The sequence below is a fragment of the Thunnus maccoyii genome, chromosome 10 (assembly GCF_910596095.1).
Source record: "Thunnus maccoyii chromosome 10, fThuMac1.1, whole genome shotgun sequence".
NCBI lineage: Eukaryota > Metazoa > Chordata > Actinopteri > Scombriformes > Scombridae > Thunnus > Thunnus maccoyii.
Genome location: NC_056542.1, coordinates 32,090,020 through 32,112,974, shown reverse-complemented (window position 1 = coordinate 32,112,974; position 22,955 = coordinate 32,090,020). Strand labels below are relative to the sequence as shown.

Below are 22,955 nucleotides of genomic sequence, written 5' to 3'. Positions count from 1 at the left end.
TAGGCCAATAATTAATTGGAAGTTGAACAGCTTCTTAATGGATAGCAAGCTGAGATGATGTCCATTAGTGGAACAGTGTGTTTATTGTGCTCCAAGAAGAAAAGCTGGTTTGCTCGCTTGTTGAAAGGTTATTGATGAGATGTCAATCAACTGGATCCAATGCTCAGCGCCACACTTTGATACAGAATGACTCCTCTGCTCTGTTATACATGGATCATACCAACAAACTTGTCAATTCATACTAAAACAACTGTAATATGATCATTGCTATCCAGCACACATGATGGAAATATATAAACATATTCAATATTCATTATTTATGTTAACCATTATAATAAATATATACTCTCACTTGGGTGCTGCATTCATAAATACACTGCCAAAAACTGCTACAGGGGTTAGAACACTTTAGAACAAGATATATTGCATTACATTAAACTATAGAACATATTTTATGAAAATAAATCTATGTCTCATTTGTGACTCTGATAGGAACAAAAGAAGAAAATATTATGTCATCTCCCTGGCTGCTACCTGTGACTGTTGTCACTGCCAGAGAATTGTATATATTCTGATGCTTCATAGTATCCCTTCATAATGAGTCTCTATACCAGATTATTTCTGAACCACAAATCTATTTTTATGCATAAAAACCTTATCCACCATATAGATATACCAGATTCGTTGACTTGAATCAATGAATGATTTGTTAACCTTCACATATTTAAATCATTCATTGATTCAAGTCAACAAATCCTTTGTGAATGACTTCAAAAAACATACAATTCTCTGTTATTAATCTCACATACAAGTGCTCATTGAAAGAGCTGGTATGTATCAAGCTGCTCAGAGTACATGTGGTCTTAAGTGTGTCAATGTTCTAAGAATGAGAATTTTCACTTTATTTGTACAAGAAGGAATTGATGCCACATATAAACATGATATGGTGAGTTATGGTGCAGAGTTGTGAGTGACTCACAATTTATCAGTTAAGACTCAAAAAAACATTTATTTTTATTTTTACTACATCTTAAATAAATTACAATAATTTAAATAATAGAAATGACACAGATACTAATAAACAGGTAGAGTATGTGTATAAAGACATGAAATGTTTCTGTCTCTGAATTCTAACAGAATCACTCCAGCATACTGTAGCTTCAGATACATGTAAACACTAAATATTGCTGATATTAATGCTGGTGCTGATGTATGGAATGTTGACTAAAATTACACTGTACTGCCCTTCAGCTGTACTAATCAGGATTATTAGGATTATTGCTCTCTAGTCTTTCTTTGGCTTCAAGCTTGTGTGTGCATTAAGTCTTCTGGGTGAGGGGGGCTGTGATGGGGGGCGTCAGCAGAGGGAGGACCACTCCCTGTCTTTGGAGATGTCTCAGGATGTCCAGGATGGAGTCCAGCTCCAGGCGGAAAGCTTCCAGCTCTCTGCTCTTGTCCTGAGCCAGACGCTTCCAGCGCTCCACCTCTGACTGCTGCTGGTCAGCCTCCAGCGCCTGCCATGAGCCGCCGATCACCTTGCCGGAGGAGAGAGAGTATTATAACTTTACAGACTTTATCATTTCAAAGCAGGACATGAGCGGTCAGTTCTACCTGCTGCAGCTCTTTCTCTCTGTGCTGGTGTCTCAGCTCCATGTTGAGGATCTTCCTCTCCAGGCTACACACCAGTCTCACCTCTGGGCTCTGAGCTTCTTTAGCTTCCCTCAGCTCCTTCAGCAGTCTGCTCAGCTGAACACAAGACGTAACAGTAACACGTCAAGTTCAAGTGAACAGTTCTGTCGCTGCAGGATATTAAAAAAAGCACAAGCTTGTGACTAATGTAAACAACAAACAAATGAAATGAAATAAAATAAAACTAACAAATGAGTTTCTATAGTTCAGACCATCATTTTATCAGTTATGATAACACTGTACTCACTAAGTTAAAGCTTGCCTGTTGAGTTTCTGACCTCTGGTAGTGTCTCCTGCATGAGGATGCATGTGCACATGGATACACAGTCTGCAGCTATTTTCACACTTCAAGTCTATGTTCCTCTGTTGAACATGTGCAACTAAAGTAACTGTGTGTTGGGCTCTGAGCGCTGCCAAAATATGGATGACCTACACTCAGTACTGTACCTGAACGCATCATGTGTAGATACAGACAGAGCACTAGCTGCTGCTGCTGCTGCTGCTCTGCTAACTTGCTTATTCAAACCTTTAATAGCAGAGCAATATCATTAAAAAGATGGCTGAGCAACACACACCAGCGGCCAGACGAGGTTTTCAACAAACCACCAGGTTAGCAATTAGCTAGATGTGTTTCAGGATACAGATCATTTATATTTTAGTTCTTTCTTGCAGTAAAGAGACAATAAAAACTATCAGAGTGAAACCTGCTTCTGCAGAGCATCCTCACGAGTCCTGGATACCGTCAGTGCATCTCTGACGCCCTGCAGCTCTTTCAGCTGCTCTTGCAGATGCTTCACCAGTATCTGCAGGTGGATGTGAGGGATAAACAAGTGACAGGTGTGAGGTGGAGCCTTTCCTTCCTGCTGATATGAGATATGTTTGGTTAAAGACTCCGTACCTCCTGAGTGTTGAGCTCATTGGTAAGTTGAGCCACCTTTGAGGACGAGTGCTCCAGAGCGTGTGTGGCCTGCAGACGCTCCAACACCCCGTGGTGCTCTGCCTTCAGAGAGGACAGCTCCTCTGACAACTGCTGCTTCAGCCTTAACAGATGAGACATCATAATCAGTCTCATGTTCAGGCTGTGCTGCTGTGGTTTACACTGATACACATACCTGCACAGCTCCTCCTCAGCTTGTACAACATCAGACTTTAACGACTCCTTCTCCTGCTCACTGTGCAGCTCCAGCTGCTCCAGGCGCTCCCTCAGAGCCTCGTTCTCCTGCAGGACCTCTGAGATATGACTCCCTGTGCAAAGAATGCATCAGTACGATATAAGTATTCTTAGTGGTCTCAAGTTATAGCAGCTGAGGCACAAAAGGTTTTATACAACTTTTTCATATATGCAGTGGAGATTTACACAAAGGTGAAGTGCTTTCCTTTGATTATTTGAGATGCCTGTAATTTGGGGCATATAGCATATTTTCTAGCATGCATACCTGTAAACACAGTGGGCTGGTAGGTCTTCTCATAGTGAGCAGCTGGAAAGGTTTGTTCTTCTGCAGTAGCGGGGCAGAGGCTCTTGGTCGGGGCTGGTTGTTGTTTGGTTTCTGTAGGACGGGCTTCGTGTCGCGTGTTAGGGACAGACAGCATGTTCCTCCTCTCTCTCTGCAGTCTCTGCACCGTACGGTTCAGCTCCTGAATAGTTTGTGTCTTGGTGGCGAGCTCTTGGTTGAGCCGGTCTATCCGCACGCCGAACGCTGCCTCTGCTTGCCGCTGGTGTCGGCCTGGGCTGGGCTGGGCCTGCAGGGGGGAGGGTTTGCATCAGTTTGACTGTCTGTTCACAGCTTTGAATAATCTCATACAGTCCGATATTCTACGTAGTCAAATATTTCTGAGATCCAGAGAGAGCACAGCTCATACCGACCTTGTGTTTGAGCTGCTGCTGGAGAGACTCTATCTGGTCCTGGAGAGATTTCTCTTTCTGCTGCTGGGCTTCCTTCACATGCTGCAGCTCTTCCTCCAGACCTCTGACCTGTGACACCCGTGACTCAGGCCCACATTCTGAGGCTGCTGCTGCTGCTGCTGCTGCTGTGAGCTGACCTTTCTGTTCCACCTGCTGCTCCAGCTCTGAGATCTGCTGTTCATAGCGGAGCTACGGGGTATACACACACACACACATATATATATATATATATACAATCACCGGCCACTTCATTAGGAACACCTGTGTGATCTAATGCAATCTAAAACAACAGCTCCGCCATAAATTCTACTTTTACAAAGCTTATACATTTTCAGTTTTTGTTGACAATGTCAGAAAGTTGATAATGCTACTTTATGTTTATTATTGAGGTCGTAGTGAGTGGTGGTGTACTGGGGTGAATTATATTGAAAAGTGTTCCTAATATTTTGTCCACTCCAGTATCATATGATGAGTTTTCTCCTGTACTTCTGCATAACTGATCTGGTGAAAAGTGATCAACAGTTATTGAGGACAAGTGTTGTTTAATGTCTGAATATTGAACTTAAACCACCTCCGTGTTTTATGCTGATTTGTTTACAATTCAGCAGATCTTCATCATAAAAAGTCGTGTTGCTTTGTCTGCTATAATATCGCCTTTAGTTGTACCTTGATCCTGTGGAACTGTTGCTCCATGGCCCGCAGGCTGCGTTTGGCCTCCTCGTCGTGGCTCTCCAGCTCCGCCTCCAGACGCTGAATCCTTCGCTCCAGCAGGGTGTTGATGCGGTTGGGCGGGGACATCCTCGCAGCATCCTCATCCTCTTGACCCCCGGCCGTGGCTGCAGCGTAGATCAGAGCGGGAAGCGAGTTTGGGTTTCTACGTCTTAGTATCTGCTCCAGCTCCTTCACCTGGTAAAGACAGGAGGTCTCTTAAACAATGAGCTGACATAGAGTGGTGAAGGGAGGGAGGGAGTGGAACAAGTTTGATTAGTTAGCTTGTTGTGTGTGTGTGTGTGTGTGTGTGAGAAACCTGTCGCTCCAGGTCTTGCATCCTTTTAGCATCCACAGATTTCTCTCTGGCCTTCCTCTGCTGCTCACTGCTTCTTCTGCCAACTTCCATTTTCAGTTTTTCCACCTGGAATGTGGACAGTTATTTCAACACAGTAACATTCAACTGCTCAAACATACTGATCCAAAACTATTCTGAATGTAGAAACATGAACAAAATATTTTACGTTTCCATAAGTTATTGAACTATGTACAGTTTGTTAAGTTTGCTCTTTTATGTTCCAACATACTTTTTGTCAGTGTTTGTAATGAATCTGTTCTGAACATGGTGGTTTATGTTAGTAATTGTCATTTTTGTGCTGGTTTATAGTTTTTACCATGAGTGAGGTCTCATTTCTTGACCACAGCTGTATTTTGCTATTGTGTTTCTGAGTTCCTGTCAATAAAGGGTTTTCATCGCTGAGAGCTGCTTCCTGTCTCTCTTCCGCGCTGCTCACAATGTTATAGCTGTGTCTCCATTCAGGGGCTGCATCCTTCAAAGGCTGTATTAATGTAGCAATGTATGTATAAGACTGAATGCCTCACAGCGGTGCGACCAAGGATGTTCCATTTCGAAGGTTCCTTCAAATGCAGCAGGATTTTTGGAGGATGCAACAAACGGATCCTTCACAGCCCAACTTATCCCAGAATGCATTTCGCACCAAAAGGCAGCAATATGGCGGAGAGTTTTTGAGCCGTCCTTCGAAGGATGCAGCCTCTGAATTGAGACACAGCTTCAGGAACCAGTTAGTGGCTGTCTTTATCATCTCCAGGTTATTTGTTGTGTGACAGCAGCACCTCACCTGTTCTTGAAGTTGGTGTATCTCAGCTGTAGCAGCCTTCAGTCTGCCAGCATCTCTGTCCAGCAGCTCCTGATTCTCAGCAAACCACTGGAGCTTCTTCTTCAGGGCCGACACCTCCTCTCTGTGCTTGTCCTCCAGGACACGCATCTCGAAGGTCTTATCACCTGACACGTTCAGAATGTTGATAGACAGATACATGACGAACACTCTCAGGATATGCATGTATTCAGCTCAGCTCATGAACCAATGCAATGTTTGTATGTTTGCTTGAGCTTTAGCCCCAACAGTCTGTATGCAGTCTGACCTGAGGTGGAGACGGCCTGCACTTTAGCTAGGTCTCTCTCTTTCTTCATTAGCTGCACGTCCACCTCCAGAGCCTGCTTTTCTTGCTTCAGTCTGTGAATGTCCTCAGACAGCTTCGCCTCGTTCCTCTGCAAAAAAAAAAGAGACTTTTCGATAATGAGTGAGGCAGTGGAAACAGAACTTGAGTCTGTCAGTAACTCAGCGACAGAGGTACTTACCTGAAATGTATTTATCTGAGCTAACAAGTCTGTGATGCGCTGAGTGTGATCCATTGAGCAGACATTTCCAACAGGCCTTGAGGTTTTATTCAGCTGCTTCCTGGTGGAAATGAAAAAAAACATGCCAGAGAAAAACTGAACAGATTGAAAAATACCTTTCAAAATGATGATGAAAACATAATCATAATGCTGTGAAATCTCATAAATAAGCCAACACTCAATAACAAGAAGTGTCTATAGATTTTTTAAATTAGTATCTGGAAGACATTTACAGCAATAACACAGTCACAAATAGCTCTGGTACACACACACCGTCACTGAACCCACCTCGTGAAAGCCAGTTCATTCAGCAGCCTCTGGTTCTCATTAAACATGGCCTCCTCGTTGGCTTTACTCTTGGCCTGCTGAGCCTTCATCTGCAAGTACAGCTTCTCATTCTCCTGTAAAACACCTTTGTTTTACTGTGGTTTAAAAGTACAAATATTAAAAACACAAGAAGAAAATAAAAACAGAAACAAAAAGGAAAAGAAAACTACACATTGTACAGTTAAATGCAGTTAGTTCTTCCTCAGTTTGTAGTACAGTGCTTCACAGCTGGGCATATTACTCTGCTACATTAACACACCACAGAAAATACATTAACACCCCTACTGGATACATTTGCATTTGATATGCTGACTTTGTTTTACTCAGTAGCTTTAGTCAGAAGATGATGACTCACAAAAGTGTAACTCAGCAGCTGCGATCAGTGGATTTGAACAACAATCTGTGAATAAAGCCAGTAACACTTCATGGTTCATGTTCCTATCAAACAAGATAACTAACTCTACTTGTGGCCTCCGACTGCTAGAGTGGGTGTGATGTCCCACTGCTGACCTCATTAAGGCCGTATTCAGACCAGAGCAGGCGGTGCAGCATTGAGCTGCAGGGTGGAGCGGAGGTGTGGTGGTGGGGGGTGGGGGGTGTGGGCGTGTTTATTTGTGCTCTAGAACGTAACCGCTGTGAAACAATCAGAAAATAACGTTTTATTGCTCTGATTCACCGGCTTTCTCGCTACCAGCGCTCCCTCTCTTCATTCACTCTCTAGCTCGCTTGACCACAGCTCTCTCTCTCGCTCTCTTTTTCTCTCGTCTTTTTTATAATGAGTCGGGAAGCCGACAGCAAAGTCTAACTTTACTTTTAACATAATCAAGCGAAGAGAAATTTCCTCCCCTCGTCCTAGTAACATCTTTGTCTTCCCTCATGGCAGAGTTTACAACGCTGATCTTTCATGAAGATATTTGTAACTACCATCAGTATTGCAACATTAGCAAGGTGTGGGGAAAATAGAGTAGATCCAACTTAATGCTAAAGTTAAATGTCAGCCAGCTACTGTGCAGTTAATAAACCAAGATAGTTGGTGGTGTACATGCTAAGAACACTACTTTTTCACTCCATTGTGGGACTTTGAGAGGGCACTCTATTAGCATACATTTCACATTCATGCAGACCTACACCCATCTCACTCAAATCAAACTGTGGACAGTGACTACAGCTCATTACATATAGTCAATAGCATCCATCCTACATTTCTGACACAAAAGAGACCATTTCTCCAGCGTGGAGATTAATATTTAAAAACAGATTTGATGAAATGAAGATCAGAGGAAAAGAAAGGGCAGTCACATGGAAATCATAGACAGAAATGAACAGTGAAGACAGTCATAAAGACAGAAACAAACCTGCTGATAACCTTTTATGAGCGTCTCCTGCTCTTTTATTTCTTTATCAATCTGTTGGATCTTTTTCTCTGTAGCAGAGTCAGACGCCTCTGTCAATCTCCTCTTCTGAACGGCTTCTTCTGCACTCCGCAGCTGAGGAGTGCAACAAAACAGCTTATTCACTACTTTTTCATTTACAACTATTACTACTACACCTTTTCTCTGAATCTGATTCCAATCAGAGTCCTTCAATATTGAACATCTTCCAATAACAAGTCATTTTTAAAACCTACTTTATCTACATATAGTACAGCTACACAGTGCACACCTACATTAAAATCAGTTTAAATTTGTTTGACAGCTGAATAGCTCCATCCTGCATCACCTCTTTCCTTCTTTTTCTATTGTTTCCTACTGTGTTTTGTATTCTATCCATAGTGAAAGTGTTTTTTTAAAATTACTCATTACATTACATGCATTTTTACACACCGGTGCTTCAGAAAGTGTTTTTTTGCACACACAAGTTGTTACATTATCACGCCCACACTGACACTATTGGACAAAACTAAGTGTGAACCTAAAAGTAACTGTTACCATGTGTTACTGTGTTTTAACCGTTGATGAATATCTGATGTTGAACTTTGTGAGTGTAGATAAAAAATGGCCAACTATAGCTACACCTGGAAATGAATGTGTATAATTGGGAGTGATAGTTAGCCAAATAAAAGAGTCTACAGCCAACTGTCCCCACGCTTAACCACACACAGTGCAGTAAACACACAGGATGTGAATGTCAGTGGTTAATGAGTTTAACAAGATATGGAGACAATGTTTTTGTGTTGTGAGTGTGTTTGTGAGTCACCTTGCTCTGCAGCAGGTAGTTCTGCTGTCTGAGTGAGTTGAGCTCCTCTGCTTCTTGCTTCATCATCTGCAGTTCTCTCTCCTTCTGAGCCAGCTGGACTCTCAGCTCCTCCACCACAGAGCTGTCCTCTTCCTTCTGGAAGTCAGACGTGACATTTAAATGGATTATGAATCAAACGTAACATCTCTCACTAATTGAGTTTGTAAAAGACAGAAAAGCATTTATTACATGTACACAGAGTTTCACACTAGTACAGTAACATGGATGATCCCTCACTGGCTTCCCACCTGCAAACACTGACAATTGATCCTTTCTGAAAATGATAAAATCCTCCTCCAGACATTGACTGTCCGATATACCTTAAACATTTCAGAGGATTGTCAGAATGCTGAAGCTTTGTGCAAACTAACACTGATGTGGAGACAGTATTATTTCCAAGCCAGGTGCAACTGATACATTTTAGAGAAGTCTGAGCCACCATTGTTACTAAGATGAATCATACTTGGATCATTACCAGAGCTTCAAGGTCACTAATGAACTCAGCAATAATGGCAGAATAGTTTTGAATATGGTTAAAAGCAAGGTGGAGCCTAGAAAACAAGCTCCACATTAGGAGAGGTAGTGAAAAGAATATAATATGATGTTTTATGATTTTGCATTGGGTTCTTTATCCCAGGATCAAGGCCTGGGTTTGCTTTGCGTTGCTTTTTATGCACAGTAAACATATTCAAGTAAAACTTTACCAGCTTCAAGTGGATTGCTTTGAGTGTGTCTCTTATAAGTTTTGAGTTTAATGCTGAGTTTTGGGTGACCTGAAGATTTATTGGCCGATCTGAAGATGTCCCATGACAACACCTACTCACATTTCACCTTATATAACTACTATAATATTCAGACTAACTATCCTGACCCTGCGATACAAGAACAATGCTGCTTCTTTAATTCCACAGCTGTTACATGGATAATCAACTGAACATGCTGACTTTATGCCTGGGAACTTTAAAAATAAGTCAGTCGAGACAGCAAAATGTGTTTTCTTACACTCTTCTTTGGGAGATGTTGTGTCAGTCTGGATCCTTGAGGACCTCTGACTTCCTGTGAATCTGTAGCATCCTGGCGACTGCTGGTGTCTATCTGCTGTTGAAGGACAGTCACTAAAGACTGCACAGATGCCACCAGCTCACTGCTCACCTTCACACCTGGCTCTGCAAATCAGTCAAAACATAAAAAAGGTATTCACACAAATGATTCTACACATTCACACCAGGCTCCTGCATTATGAAGATATGAAGGGATTCAGAGACAGGGAAAAATCAAGCTTCATAGACAACTAATAACATTATTACACACAGCCTTATCTTAAATGATGTGACCAGTCTGATGACTTGATATTTTGAGTTTCACTAATAATAATAATAATAATAACCTGTGTAGTTGCAGTCATCTTTGTCTTGGCTCATTGTGGATTTGTTTTTTTCTCGTGCATGCTGCAGAGAATGGGAAACAGAAGACTGGGACTTGGCTGTAGCAGCAGCAGCTCTGCTCAGTCCGGTTGATCTGGAGGTCACTGCCGTTCTACCCTCCGCTCTCCTGCCTCTCCCAGCAGCCACAGAGGGTTTCCTCCATGAAGATGCAGAAGTGTGAGAAACGGTGGAGCCACGGGCCGCCTGGGGGATAATGTCCATAGTTTATTATGGTTACACTGCGGTGTATTAACATGAACGGATATTATACTCTTGACAAGTAGTGTGATTGGGGTTTGCTAGTATGTACTGTAGCGCCATCAGTGATGTTTATACGTAGGTGATAATCATCATCTAATTAACCATAATATATCCAAAAATAAAATTGCTATTAATTCAGAGGACAAAAACATTATTTCAATAATTCAGCAAATTGTGAAAATATACTTTGCAGCTACTACATAAATGGCTAAACATATGAAATATAAATGTATGTGTAAACTTCTCTACATAGGCCATTTCTGAACAAGCTGTTAAATCTGTTCTAAAACTGCTCCTTTTATGTAGTAAGCATTCAGAACAGGAATGGGGCAGGTGTACATTTTACAATACACCACCGCTTACATAACCAATGCTAAATTGTTATATTTTTAGCGGAGAAGTGGTGCATGAAGTGGTCTGTCTGGCACAAGTACAAATCCAAGGACTGCTGAAATGGACAAACATTTCAAAATTTGTCTCACTAGTTGTTTCTTAGCTTTGCCAGCCTGAAAGGATGTATGAGGAGAAAACTGATCCTGCATCAGTCTCTCCACTTCCTCCCTGATGCTCCATGTCAAGTCACGGCTGAGAGGGTCTGGAGAGCTGGATGGGTGGTTTGTCAGTCCTCTGGCTCCCTTTGACCCTGCCGAGTCAGCCTTCCCTGGTCGCCTCTCATGTGACTCTGGAGAAGTCACGTCTGGGAAAGTCCTTTCCAAGGAGTGGAATGTCTTCTCTTGGTCAAGTTCTACAGCCCTGTCATCAGAAAATGTGACAAAACTTTCACCATAACTTTGTAAAAGCTATAATGTTCAACACAGTACAGCTGAGCCCATATGTAATATATCATCATGTAACAGTAATGTCATCCCAAATGAACGATGCAGTCATCTCAGCAAAACAATGGAAATGTACACAAATGTTAATACAACATGAATACAAATATGAGTCTGAGATAATAGCTATCAGTTCTCTATCTGTGCATACAGTGATGCAGACATCAGGACATGTTTAGGCTCAACACAGAAACCTGACGCTGAGGGAATCTGCTAACCTTGCTCTATCAAAAGCAGGAAAAATAACAACCTACCTGACCTTTATTTACATGATTACATTTGTAACAGTTGTTCCTTTGATTGTTACAGAGACCAATAGGTGACAGAGACTGACAGAGATTTTTAGCCATGGATGGGATTGTCAGTCCATTAGTCCACTACTTTGGTCCAGACTGAAATATCTCAACAACTGTTTGATGAAGTGCCATGATATTTTGTACAGACATTCATGGTCCCCAGAGGATGAATCCTACTGTCTTTGGTGATCCCCTGGCTTTTACTCTAGCTTAACTTGTGACCAAACTCCTGCAAAGCCAATGACATTCCCATCATCCTCAGCTGTATAATGTGGTTAGTGCTAATTAGCAAACGTTAGCATCCTTCGATGGTGAACATGATACACATGATACCTGCTAAACATCAGCATGTTAGCATTGTCATTGTGAGCATGTTAGTGTGTTCATTAGCATTTAGCTCAAAGCACCTCTGTGCCTAAGTGCAGCCTCACAGAGCAGCTAGCATGGCTGTAGACTCTTCAAGAAACATTTTGCCATTCTGACCTGACTGGCTGGAGGGAGAAACCTCTGATATGGTCCTTCTCTGGTCTGATGGGCCTCATCAGCTCTTCTGCAGTGGGCAGCTCTAAATACACACATACACAAATAAATTCATACAGGACCAATTTACTCAACATACATCAGGCAAGGACGACCAGTAAATGTTGCCATAATCAAGATGGAAAATGGATCCAGTGTAAAATCATTTTTCATTCACAATAAGACATCAAGCACTATAACTGACAAAAACTCCATGTGACTGAGTCAAATCAATCTGTTTAATCCATCTTCATAGTTCTTCTTGTACTATGAACCCTTTTCATGCCAAACAGTTGTCAAAGAAGGAAAAGCACAGGTGTAAATAATAACACTAATAATGCCTATGTTCCATTCATAGTCCCTGTAAGTCATGTCAGTGAGTGAGCATGCACAATACCAGAGTGCTGGAATGCAGCCATCATTAATGTTATGAATTCCACCTCTACTTTTCCTGCTTTAACAAGTGTCTGCCATGAAAAGGGTCCATATAATGTACAATATTTATCAGTAATTGATGACTTTAGGAGGTGATGAGGACTAAAAAATATACCAGAGCATGATGGATTGTGGGATACTGACGACTGTAAAGAATACACTGCTCATGATTTGCTTCTAGAAGAATCTTTGTAAGGAGACATGAAGCAGAGATAACCTCCTATATACAGAATGATTCCAACATTCCTCCAAATACTGTCTACAGTTTGGTCTGTCTGACCTGACTCATTGGTAGAAGCAGGCTGTAGGGACTGTCTGGCATGTTGAGGAGGAGAGGATGGAGATACAGGTCTGTTAAACCTTCCCCTCCCTTCTAGTGATGAATAATTGTCATTATGGTCATCTGAATCCTCCACCACGTGGATCTGCCTGTAGGCGTCATGAAGAGCCTCCATCTCTGAGCCTCCACTCTGCACATAGGACTGGCCTGCAGAGAAAACAAACTTAGTGTCAAGTGGGAAGTGGGTCACAGGAGAAGCACACACACAAAAAATAGAATAAAGAGAAGAAAGAGGCAGCAGACAGAGCTGGCCAAAGATAATCTGTTTGACTGGACTATCAGTATATCTACAGTCTAGAATCTTCTGGATGTGTTGGGTCTTTTAAAAGTATGGAGTGGTTATGATTTATAGTTTGAGTATATGGATATATATATGAGTATATGGAGTGCTCCATCACCGTTACACTCTTTGTCACTGTTACATTTCTTTGAGAAGACCTCAGTATTCCTCAATCCTTCTCTGCTGTAAGAGTGTCCTCTGTTCTTCAGTCCATCTATAACTACAGAGATATTCTCTGTTCTTGAGAAGTTCAGTGCCTCCAACACTACTTGTTAGAACTCTGTCCACACCTGCTGACTGATGCTCACTTATTCTATCAACATGTTTTAGCAAGCATGTATACAAAAACTACCTGTAAATGAAGCTTACTCTCTGTACTTTGCTTTAAGCTGTTGTTTTAAAGGGAATGCAGATTTCATGAAACAAAATCATCTATTTTACATCATTTGTTTTGTTCCACTTATGCTCTCAGACATACAGTATGTATCTGTGTTACCTCTGTCCAGTGATCCTGCTATGTCCTTCCTCATGTCTTCTCCACCAGTGTCATCCAGGGAATCATAGAGAGAAACTGACACCAAAGTGAAGTTAGTGTCGCCCCTTTGAAGACATCGTGTTCTTTTTAACTGAAAGGTTTTATTCCTCCCACCACCCACACATTACATAAAAATATATTTTTTTTCTTACCTTTAGCAAGAATTGGAGACATTTTAGACTTCTGAAAAACAGAAAAGAACATGAATTACTGAACCTGTACCAAGACCTTTCAATTTCTGAATTTGAGACTCAGTGATTTTTCAGTGTAAATATAGATAAAGCTTGGAGCATGGAATCTGTGGATGTCACCACAAATTTTGTTGACCCTGTTCTCAGCTTTGATCCAACCACCATGCAGTCTAAAGATTTAATGACGTATTCCATGTTAACCTGCTTTTACCATCATGAGTTTGTCTGACTGAGAATTGATTTTGCAACAATGTTTCACTTAACTTTGGTGTATGACTGACTGAAATTCATCATTAGTTTTGACAACGGGGGCATCCTGACCAGTGCAACCTGTCCCATTTGGCTGATTTTTCACCATAAAAATTCCAAGGAGCTTGTTCCAAGTGAGATGATGATTTTGGGCAGCACCAATTTCAAAAGAAACTGTGTTAAGGAAGTGGTGCTGTGGCTCTGTTGTTGCTATTTGGTACAGGTGAGTCTAACTACTTGTGAACTAGCAGTGAAACAGTGTTACCTATAGTTCACATATTTTACTATTACAGCTCTACCTTTGCACAGATGGGTAACATTAAACAGCTAGTTGGAAGTTTTTTATGTATGTGATGCACACGCTGGTCTCCATCTGAGGACATGGAGAAGCTGCTCTGTGGTGCTTTTGACTCAGGTTTGTATATTTCTATAGCAGCCTAACCCACATGCATTTGTTCAGTGGAGACAAAGAATGCAGTGGAGATTTTGGTTGGTAGAATTCAGTTAGAAAGTTGGTGTTGGCCCTGGATAAGTACTGTTGATATATGGTTTCATAACTTTCTTTTAACCCAAGCTCTTTTTAACCTTGAAACATTCGTTATAATGCAAAGCTCCTTTTTGACACATTGGGTTCTTTGGGTATTGTAATGAGACAGTAATTTCTATCACATGAACAATATTCTATACTTGGGTCACATGATGACACCTGAACAAGTTCCATTTGCTGATTAAGATTGTGAGATGTGGCTGAAATCTCTAAAAAAGCTAGTAAGTGGACATTCAAATGACTAAGTTACTGAGGTCCTAACTTATCAAAGAACCCTTTCAGAGTTTAATAGCTATAGATTCAAGCCACAAACCTCTTTTCCATCCTCCTCATCTTCAAAATCCTCACTGTAGTGTGGAGAGTCTGTAAGTGATGAGAGAGAGAGAGAGAGAGAGAGAGAGGGATTTAAACACGCAGAGAAAGAGATAAAGCAAACTGAGAAGAGGTTTGGGGATCATTACTCTTACTTGGAGAGTCTCTGACAGTCTCTGTGAGTCTGCCCTTCCTGAGATCATCTTCACTCTGCTCCACTGCTTCCTCATCTTTCCTGGAGGGAAGATATCCATCCTCATCACATTATAGCAACAACACTGAGCGGCAGTACAGACGCTGCACCCAAGACCAGAGTTAATACGCAATTCTGTTCCACTTTTGGCTCATCTGTCAAGGGCTGATGGACTTCAAAAAATTACCTCCGGGCTCCATTGAGATGGTAATAAAATATTTACCACAAAGCTCATTAACTTAAACTCATCATTCTGTTCATTTAGCTTATGTCAAATCACAGGAGGTGGTTCATAATAGACAAGAAACCACATGACCTTTGTCAACAGTGGGATTCCAAAAGACAATGAATCAACTTTTCCAAAGATTAAGATGAAACCAAAGAGCTAAAGATTAAGCCAAACCATCCAGATAACTGAAAGAGTGAAATTAAAATGTTAGCAAAATGTCAGCCAATCTGAATCCTGTTGTGTTGCCTGATTAATTAAATAAAACTAATTATCTTAATTCTAGAATGAAAAGCATCAGAAAAGGCATTGATTCTGTGCCATAAAAAGCAATTTGATTTGACTTCTTCACTGACATTGATTTCTTCCAATATGTATGTTATTGTCTCTGGAAGTCAGCAGCCAATGTGGTGGCAGACACTTCTATACTGATCTGTTTCAGACTGCTATATTTAGGCCTTTAGTGCTGAGTGGGTGTAATGCTAGAGCGTGGCCATTTACATACCTGAGGTTAGTAGCCATGGTAGAACTAGTGGAGTCTAGCTCTCTGTTCAGCTGGGAGTAATCTATAGATGATGAAGCACCTGCCTCTAGTTGGGCAAAGAACCTGGCTTTCTCCTCTTCTTCCTCCAGAGTGTCCAACCCCATACCGGTCATGTTCACAGCTGGTGCCAATGCTGAGTTTTTTTTAGAAGAGAGCACACATGGAAAGCACAACTGTCATACTCCTGGAGTGAATAACTACAAATCTGAGTGAAGATAAAGAAAGAAGGTAAGGTCCCCTATTCAGACAGGATGTGGAACACCAAACAGAGTACCCCACCAAGTTAGAATTGGACTCTTATATCACTGTCAGACTCTTTCACTGGACGATATTTGCTGATATGCATCTGTTTCACATCTGTTTTCAAACTCACCCTCTGTGTCTGTACTGTCTCTGCTGAGAACAGCTGCTTCCAGCCCTTCTTCTTCTTTCAAACCAGTGTCTCCTGAATCCTCATCCTCCTCTCGAATTGGCTGAGATTTCCTCAAAGATTTCCTGAAAGTCTTCCCAGATCCCAGCAGTCCTAGACAAAAATATCATGAAGCAGCATTAATAAACCTTCGGTTGAACACCTGTAAATAAACAAACTACGGACTATATTTCACAGGTATTTATTTTTGTGCATTTACTCTTCTTGTGCCAACTGTCAACACTGAGGACTGTCTGAATTTTATACATCTCTCTTTCTTGTGTATATAGATTTGATAACTGGTCTATCAATAAATGGGACTAACTGTGGTTACTAGCTGATGGGACATGGATGAATGTGTGTTTCATCCGAGCCACAAAAGTCTATATAACCACAACCAGTGTGTGAATAATTACTTAGGAGGAAACTGTCTCAGAATAAATATCCTTCTTCTCCTCTCTGTACTCATCTGTCAGAGTAAAGTCACTTATTTGACATTTGTCTGCAGCTTTCCGACTCAAGACTTTTAGTAATTCTAATCCATAATAAAGGGATTAAATGCCATAATTTACATATACTGTCCTCATTTATGTTAAGATGGATAAGAAATGAAACTCTTCCAAAACACTTGGTGCACTGGTGTATCGCTTATGGCTCTTTACTGCCACCTAGTGTCTTTTGGTATATATGCGTCCTTCCACTGTGTGTAATGAATAAGTCAACTTACATGATTTCTGTTTTGTTGTTCACTGAGGCCAACACATTTTAAATCAAAGCTGTGTCAGGTTCCAGACGTTTGCTGAAAAATGTCCCCCCCCCCACACATATATGATGTCACCACAACCTATTCAGACAGTTTTAGGGTATGTTTTCAGGGTAATCTCCATCAGGCAGTGAATGACAATGGCAGAACCTATTATCTCCTATGTAATAGAAGACCAGCACTGACCTAATGTATCAGTAAGCAAACATAAAAGATTATTAGTCTATGACAGACTCTATGACTCTATGACAGGAAGCTAAGAGAACTAGTGATGTCTATCGGTCTACTGCTGAGGGACTAATGTGACACTAGCAGGGGGTTTGGGAGTTTGAGGGGGTCTGAGCTGAAGTTACCATCTTCACTGTCCCCCTGGGAAAGACTATCAGTGCTGGCTGCTGGAGTATCATTAGAGAGGGTCTCATCAGGGCTCCTCTCTCCTGATGCACACTGGAGGTTTTCATGCGTGGGACTGCTCAGACTGTCAGAGCAGGAGTCATCAGCTGGAGTTCTCTGTCTCGTCACAGTCGGAGAAATCTCCACAACTGGATCTTTGTGGGTCTTGTCAGCAGCTTTGCTGCGAGGTTTGGGGACTGGCTTATAAAAAGGCTCCGCAGTGACAACTTCAGACAGCATGGAGAAAAAGAGGGCAGACAATATATGTGCACTGTCCAATTACAGTAGAGTTGAATGTTTGAAACTACACGAGGCATGCAGAGGAGGAGATTTGACAATAGGGATCAAATTGTTTAAAAATAGTACATTTCTATTGTCATAATGCTAACCAACCCTGCTATTTTAAGCTACAGCCCCGTGAAAAATATGACATGATCACATAATGGAAGGTGGATAGCAGCTGTAGTTGCAGCATATTAACCAAAGGTGGGATTAAGTCATTGTTTTACACATGTAAGAGCACAAGTAGTTCTTGGTTATGAAGTCCAAAGTCAAGTGTCCAGTCCAGTAAACCCTGAGTCAAGTACCAAGTGAAGACCAATGAGTGTGTTTTAAGTCCTAAACAAGTCCTTATGCACACTTTACCAAATGTAATGCCACTTATTAGCTATATTAATAATTAACCATTTTTTTCATAGAGTGCTTTTCAAGATCCTCAAATACACTTTACATGACAAAAGACATAACAGAAATAATGAACTTATATTTCTTACTTTTAAATAAACATTCTAACACTTAAAACAGGGTTTCTGCAGGCTTCACTAAGTTCAATTCAAGACTTTTAAAGACATTTTAATACCACATAGAGTTCAGTTTCTGTTTCATGGTAAAAGTATGAAAGATATCAATAAAAGCATTAGTGATGATACGGCCTAGAATTATTTACCAAGTGCAATATGAAATAAATGTCAATTTATTTCAATTCATTTTACATTTTTGTCATGACTTAATTGCAGTATATGACAATCATTCCCCATAACATGACTAATTACTCATTAATCATCACCTGGACAAGAATGGATGAATGGATAGACAGATTAACCAATTAATAACAGCTAATTAATTTAAGGTCCAAACAAGTTTTGCTAAAATTACATTAAAAAAATAAAAATAAAAAATAAACATTTTATATCCATCATTACTGTCTATGGGCTAGAAAAAATATTGAAATACCTTCTAATGCCTTTTTTTTGAGGAAGACTAAATCAATGCTTTTTTTTTCAAGAGCTGCAGACACCCTGTTAAAAGCTAAATGATCAGGTATGTGATTCCTGTGACTAGGTTTTTGATGGTGTTCTCCACTCACAATCATAGAGTGATGTTACAGAGTGGTGCTTCTTATAACACAAATAATCTTTGGCTGAGTACAGACAGCAGCTTACAGACAGCGCATTAACAAGACAACAGCCAAGCTTCATTTTGGCCTTTTGGCAAGTTACCATGAACTAGTTACCGCTGATAAGCAGTAGTCTGCTGCAGGCTACATCTGAAAGAGCTGATTCTCTGCACACCTTCTTATAACATCATTTCATTTAAGGAAGATATCAAGTCAATCTGGGTAAAAAGACTAAAGTCCGAGTAAAGTCACGAGTCATTGGTGTCAAAATCAAAGTCTTTTATTATTTTGTCAAGTCAAGTCTCAAGTCATCAGTCTCGACTCCACATCTCTGGTGCTTGCTGTTTACTACAGGCCCACATGACCAAAGATGTGAACAGACAGTGTTTTCCTAACAGCCTCTGTTGGAGCAACTTTCTCTCACCCTCTTGATTCTCAGGCTGAGACTTTTTGGCTTTGATAAATCTGCTTTTGGTCGTTGCTGCAGGGAAAAGAGGAAAAACAGGAAAAGACAGTTTTTCAAATAAGGAGATAGTCAACAGACAATACAGAGCTGTGAAAATGTACACTCATTTAGCTGCATGTTTGCACATTTCTGCAGCCAATTTGACATTTTATGTCAGTGACACCCTAAGAGATCAAACAACAAGCCACGGGATACGCCTGGAAGATGTGCGAAACTGAGAAAAATCCAACAAGGTACCTGCTGTACCTTTTCACAGCACTGGAAGTAAACAGAAAAGATCATGAGGCAGACAACACGATGTTACAAGACAAGCAGAAAGAAATCAAAGAGTAGAACAGCATGAGAACAGCATGCTAGTGCAAGGATACTGGATAATGAGGGTTAGGGGGACAGAGGAACTTATATGTGATGGGAACTGTTGAACTATTAACTGTAATTTTGTTGCAAGCTTTTCTCCACATTTCAGCACACAGGTTGGTTCATAATGAAAACTGCCTCAAACTGCGTGTCTTCAATTAGCAGAGGTGCGCACACAGAGCGAACACACATGTTCAGGTGTCAACGAATGTATCAGAAACATCAGTACTGATGTTCACAGCTGGCTGCAGCATCACACAGCAGCTGAAAGGATAAGAAAGGGGCTGTGCACATTTACGCATTCGGCACAGAAGCAGTAACTTCATTAACAGCAGATCGGTCAAGATCTGACGGTAATTCATGTTCTGTGTTCAGGTTTATATGGTGGAACTGTTTGTAATAAAGCCGCCGTATGGATGAATCCTGAGCTCCATCAAAGCTGTCAGGACATTTTTATTTTTAAGTCCACAAAAGACTTGTTTTATGAGCGTTTGGTTCCTGCCATTTCAGTTGTAAAATCCTTTAACATATGCCCAAATGCTTATACACTGACACATCTGCAGCAACTGATATTATACATTCTCATTCTGAAGGTGCCAAAGACAAACAGGACCTGTGTGATGGATATTATATCATGAAGAGTCCTCTCCTCGTTATTACCTCTCCCTGCTCCTCCATCGCTGTGTTCGTCATCTTGCCACCATGACACTGTTGCTTTCCGGGCTGATTTCTGACTACTTTTAGCATCTGGCTGCTTGTTAGAGGCGCCCAAATCCACCGAGTCATCTGAAACAGACTGACAAGAAATCAAGATTAAGTCAGAAAGATTCCCTCAGGACAAGACTGTGTACAGCAACCCATGACATCCTTTATTTTTGTCTCCATCTTTGATGTTCCACACTCATATTTCTGTTTAAAAAGACCAGCTCTTATCGCAGCATTTCAGCTCCACAGCTCTGCTCAGCTGACATTTAGTCAATTCAGTTTCTATTTCATCTACTAGGTTTCCATTACTACTAAACAAGAGATGTTAAAATCCAGTCAGTCTCTGAATTTGTATCAGAGTTGGAGTTGATTAGACAGACAGTCATTAGTGCTTTCCAGTTGACATGCTGCTACTGGTGAGAGTTCAGATCATTCATTTCATGGGCCTATACCATAGAGGAAGTTCAGCTTAGTCTGGCTCCTTTTGGGTTACCTGCTTCACTGAACCTAACGCTGTTGATCCTGGATAACCAGTATCACAAAGCTGATTATCAACTAGCTCAGTTTAACTCTGGGTTCTCCAGTTCATGCCATGCACATTCATATGATCAGGTCAGCAATATATCTATGAACACCACCACAGCAGCCTGTATGGTGTTATATTACCTCCTTCAAGAACAGCTCAAACTGTTCATCCAGCTCTTCCTTGGTCAGTCTGTGAGACATAGTGATGCTGTCTGCTCCATCAGCCAACAGGTACCCCGACAACTGACAAGACAAGAAAAAGAATCAAGTGAATAAAATGAAACCTCGTATAGCATGTTCTACACTTTTTCATCTTTAAAACATGAAAAGGCTTAAAGGTGATGAGGTGCAATGCATTACATCATCTACAGGTAATAATTACGTTACTACAGAATACTGGCCATCAAGGATAATGATAATCAATATTTGGCAGCAGAGGCCCAGATATCTAATCTAGTATGGGTCAAGCTCCAAAAAACGCCAGATCCTACATTTCCCATAATGCAGACGACAGCATCTGTCATTGCTTGGTAAACACCCAGGAATTAACAAGACCAATCCATACAATTTTGATGACATCTTTATGATATGATATGCATGCTGCATAAAATATGAACTTACTTCTTTTCAATCAGTTATGGTTATTATGAATGTGTCAATGTTTATATATGTTTACTTCAAATGTATAGTAAAGGAATAAACGCATTTACAGCCGTCTATAAAGACTTTTGAAGTAATAGGCACGTAGAAAACATGAAACTTACATGACAGTCGCATCAAAAAATCTTTATTTATCATCTTAGTTAACAAACATACAATAAACCAAGCAGGGCTTGCTTTGATTTGACTTCAAAATACTGTTGTCGTGTAGGGCTCAGTGTAAACCATTTATAAAAGGTGATATTTTATTGAAATAAAACACTGTTCGCTAAAACACTTCCGCCGAATATATTAGAATATCCTTACAGTTATTATAATGACAGGCAGTACCTCAGAACACTGCCAGATGTACAAATACAGTTTTACATTTATTAATACATACGAGAGGACGGGATCATGTTGTCGCCTAGGAAACCAACACTACGACTTCCGGTAAAAACTGTCAAAATCAAACGGTATTCGAGGTTTAACTACGTGACTTCGTGAAGCCAGGGCAAAGTCCACTTCATATTACATTCACAGCTTGAAAAACAATAAATACAATAACACACTTAACTACAACTAATTTATATATACTGACTTCATTCCTCTATCAGAATTCTCGTTATTTCGACAGTCTGAAGTGGCGTTTTCTGTTAGAAATGTCAGAGTATCGTTTTAAGGAATAGCGTGTTTTAAATGGTAGCGTGCTAACGTTACAGTGTGGACGCCCGTTTTTATTCTGAAATAAGTATCCCCTCATTTCCGGCGTTTTTTCCACACAATATGACAGAATTAACAGCAGCTTAAGTTGCTTATCTCGTTAGCTAGTAACATTAGCTTACTAACTCTGCCCACTACATGAGGAATAATGCACTAGACTTTCACCAAGGTAAACGTATCAATCTTGTATCAGAAGAACTCACATAAAAGACTGGTTTTCGACAGCTGTGCCGAGCGACAACTTGAAGTGTTCTCCTCCGCGCTCTGTTGTTTTGAGTATCTGGCAGTTCCCGCGACACCACCCGGGTGACGAAACTAATCTGATTGGCTAGTAAAAATACGTCAAAAGAAAGGATAACCAATAGACAGATGAATAGAGAGGGCTCAGCATATGGCCAAGAGCATGAGACGGGTCCGGCATAAAGATATACATCCATGGTCCGGCTCATGAGCTGCGTTAACATTTGATCGGACCACACTCCTATCTGTAATTACTTTTTAGATATCCATAATAGCATTTCTACCAGTCAAAACTGTATTCTCTCTGGTCAGAGTAGTAATTAAAGATATCCACAATAACATTCTTACTAGCAGAAATTGTATTTCAAGATATCTACAACTTTTGATTGTACTAGTCAAAAATACATTTAAGATATCTAAAAGTGGCAGTTTTAACATTTAATAGCTAGATTGGATATGTACTGGAGATATATGTCATTCAATTCTTCCTTGTCAAAGTGAGCATTTCAGATATCCACAATAAGTTTCGTCCTATCCACAATTTTCATTTCAGATATCCACAACGTCATTCTTCTGAGGACAAATGATATCAC

At 40.6% G+C, this 22,955-nt stretch overlaps 1 protein-coding gene across 5 annotated transcripts; it reads right to left on the bottom strand.

The window, feature by feature from the left end:
* Positions 1 to 989: 989 nt before the first annotated feature.
* Positions 990 to 22,433, bottom strand: cep162 (centrosomal protein 162). Of its 5 annotated transcripts, none has more exons than XM_042424644.1 (31): positions 22,326 to 22,433; positions 20,902 to 21,003; positions 20,191 to 20,326; positions 19,132 to 19,188; positions 17,272 to 17,538; positions 16,120 to 16,269; positions 15,708 to 15,879; positions 14,939 to 15,018; positions 14,785 to 14,834; positions 13,637 to 13,667; positions 13,446 to 13,520; positions 12,610 to 12,816; positions 11,859 to 11,940; positions 10,729 to 10,999; positions 9,949 to 10,189; positions 9,564 to 9,727; positions 8,523 to 8,657; positions 7,682 to 7,813; positions 6,288 to 6,400; positions 5,961 to 6,060; positions 5,744 to 5,870; positions 5,440 to 5,603; positions 4,620 to 4,724; positions 4,259 to 4,498; positions 3,554 to 3,781; positions 3,126 to 3,429; positions 2,802 to 2,934; positions 2,588 to 2,729; positions 2,394 to 2,492; positions 1,612 to 1,746; positions 990 to 1,535 (listed from the first exon to the last, which is right to left on the bottom strand). In XM_042424644.1, the coding sequence occupies exons 2-31, from the start codon at positions 20,959 to 20,961 to the stop codon at positions 1,320 to 1,322; spliced, it is 4,416 nt and encodes a 1,471-aa protein (XP_042280578.1). In that variant the 5' UTR covers positions 20,962 to 21,003; positions 22,326 to 22,433; the 3' UTR covers positions 990 to 1,319. The 5 variants fall into 5 exon arrangements, with proteins under 5 accessions (XP_042280578.1, XP_042280581.1, XP_042280579.1 ...); XM_042424647.1 differs by lacking the exon at positions 22,326 to 22,433 and adding an exon at positions 22,001 to 22,017; XM_042424645.1 differs by lacking the exon at positions 22,326 to 22,433 and adding an exon at positions 21,803 to 21,821.
* Positions 22,434 to 22,955: the final 522 nt, after the last annotated feature.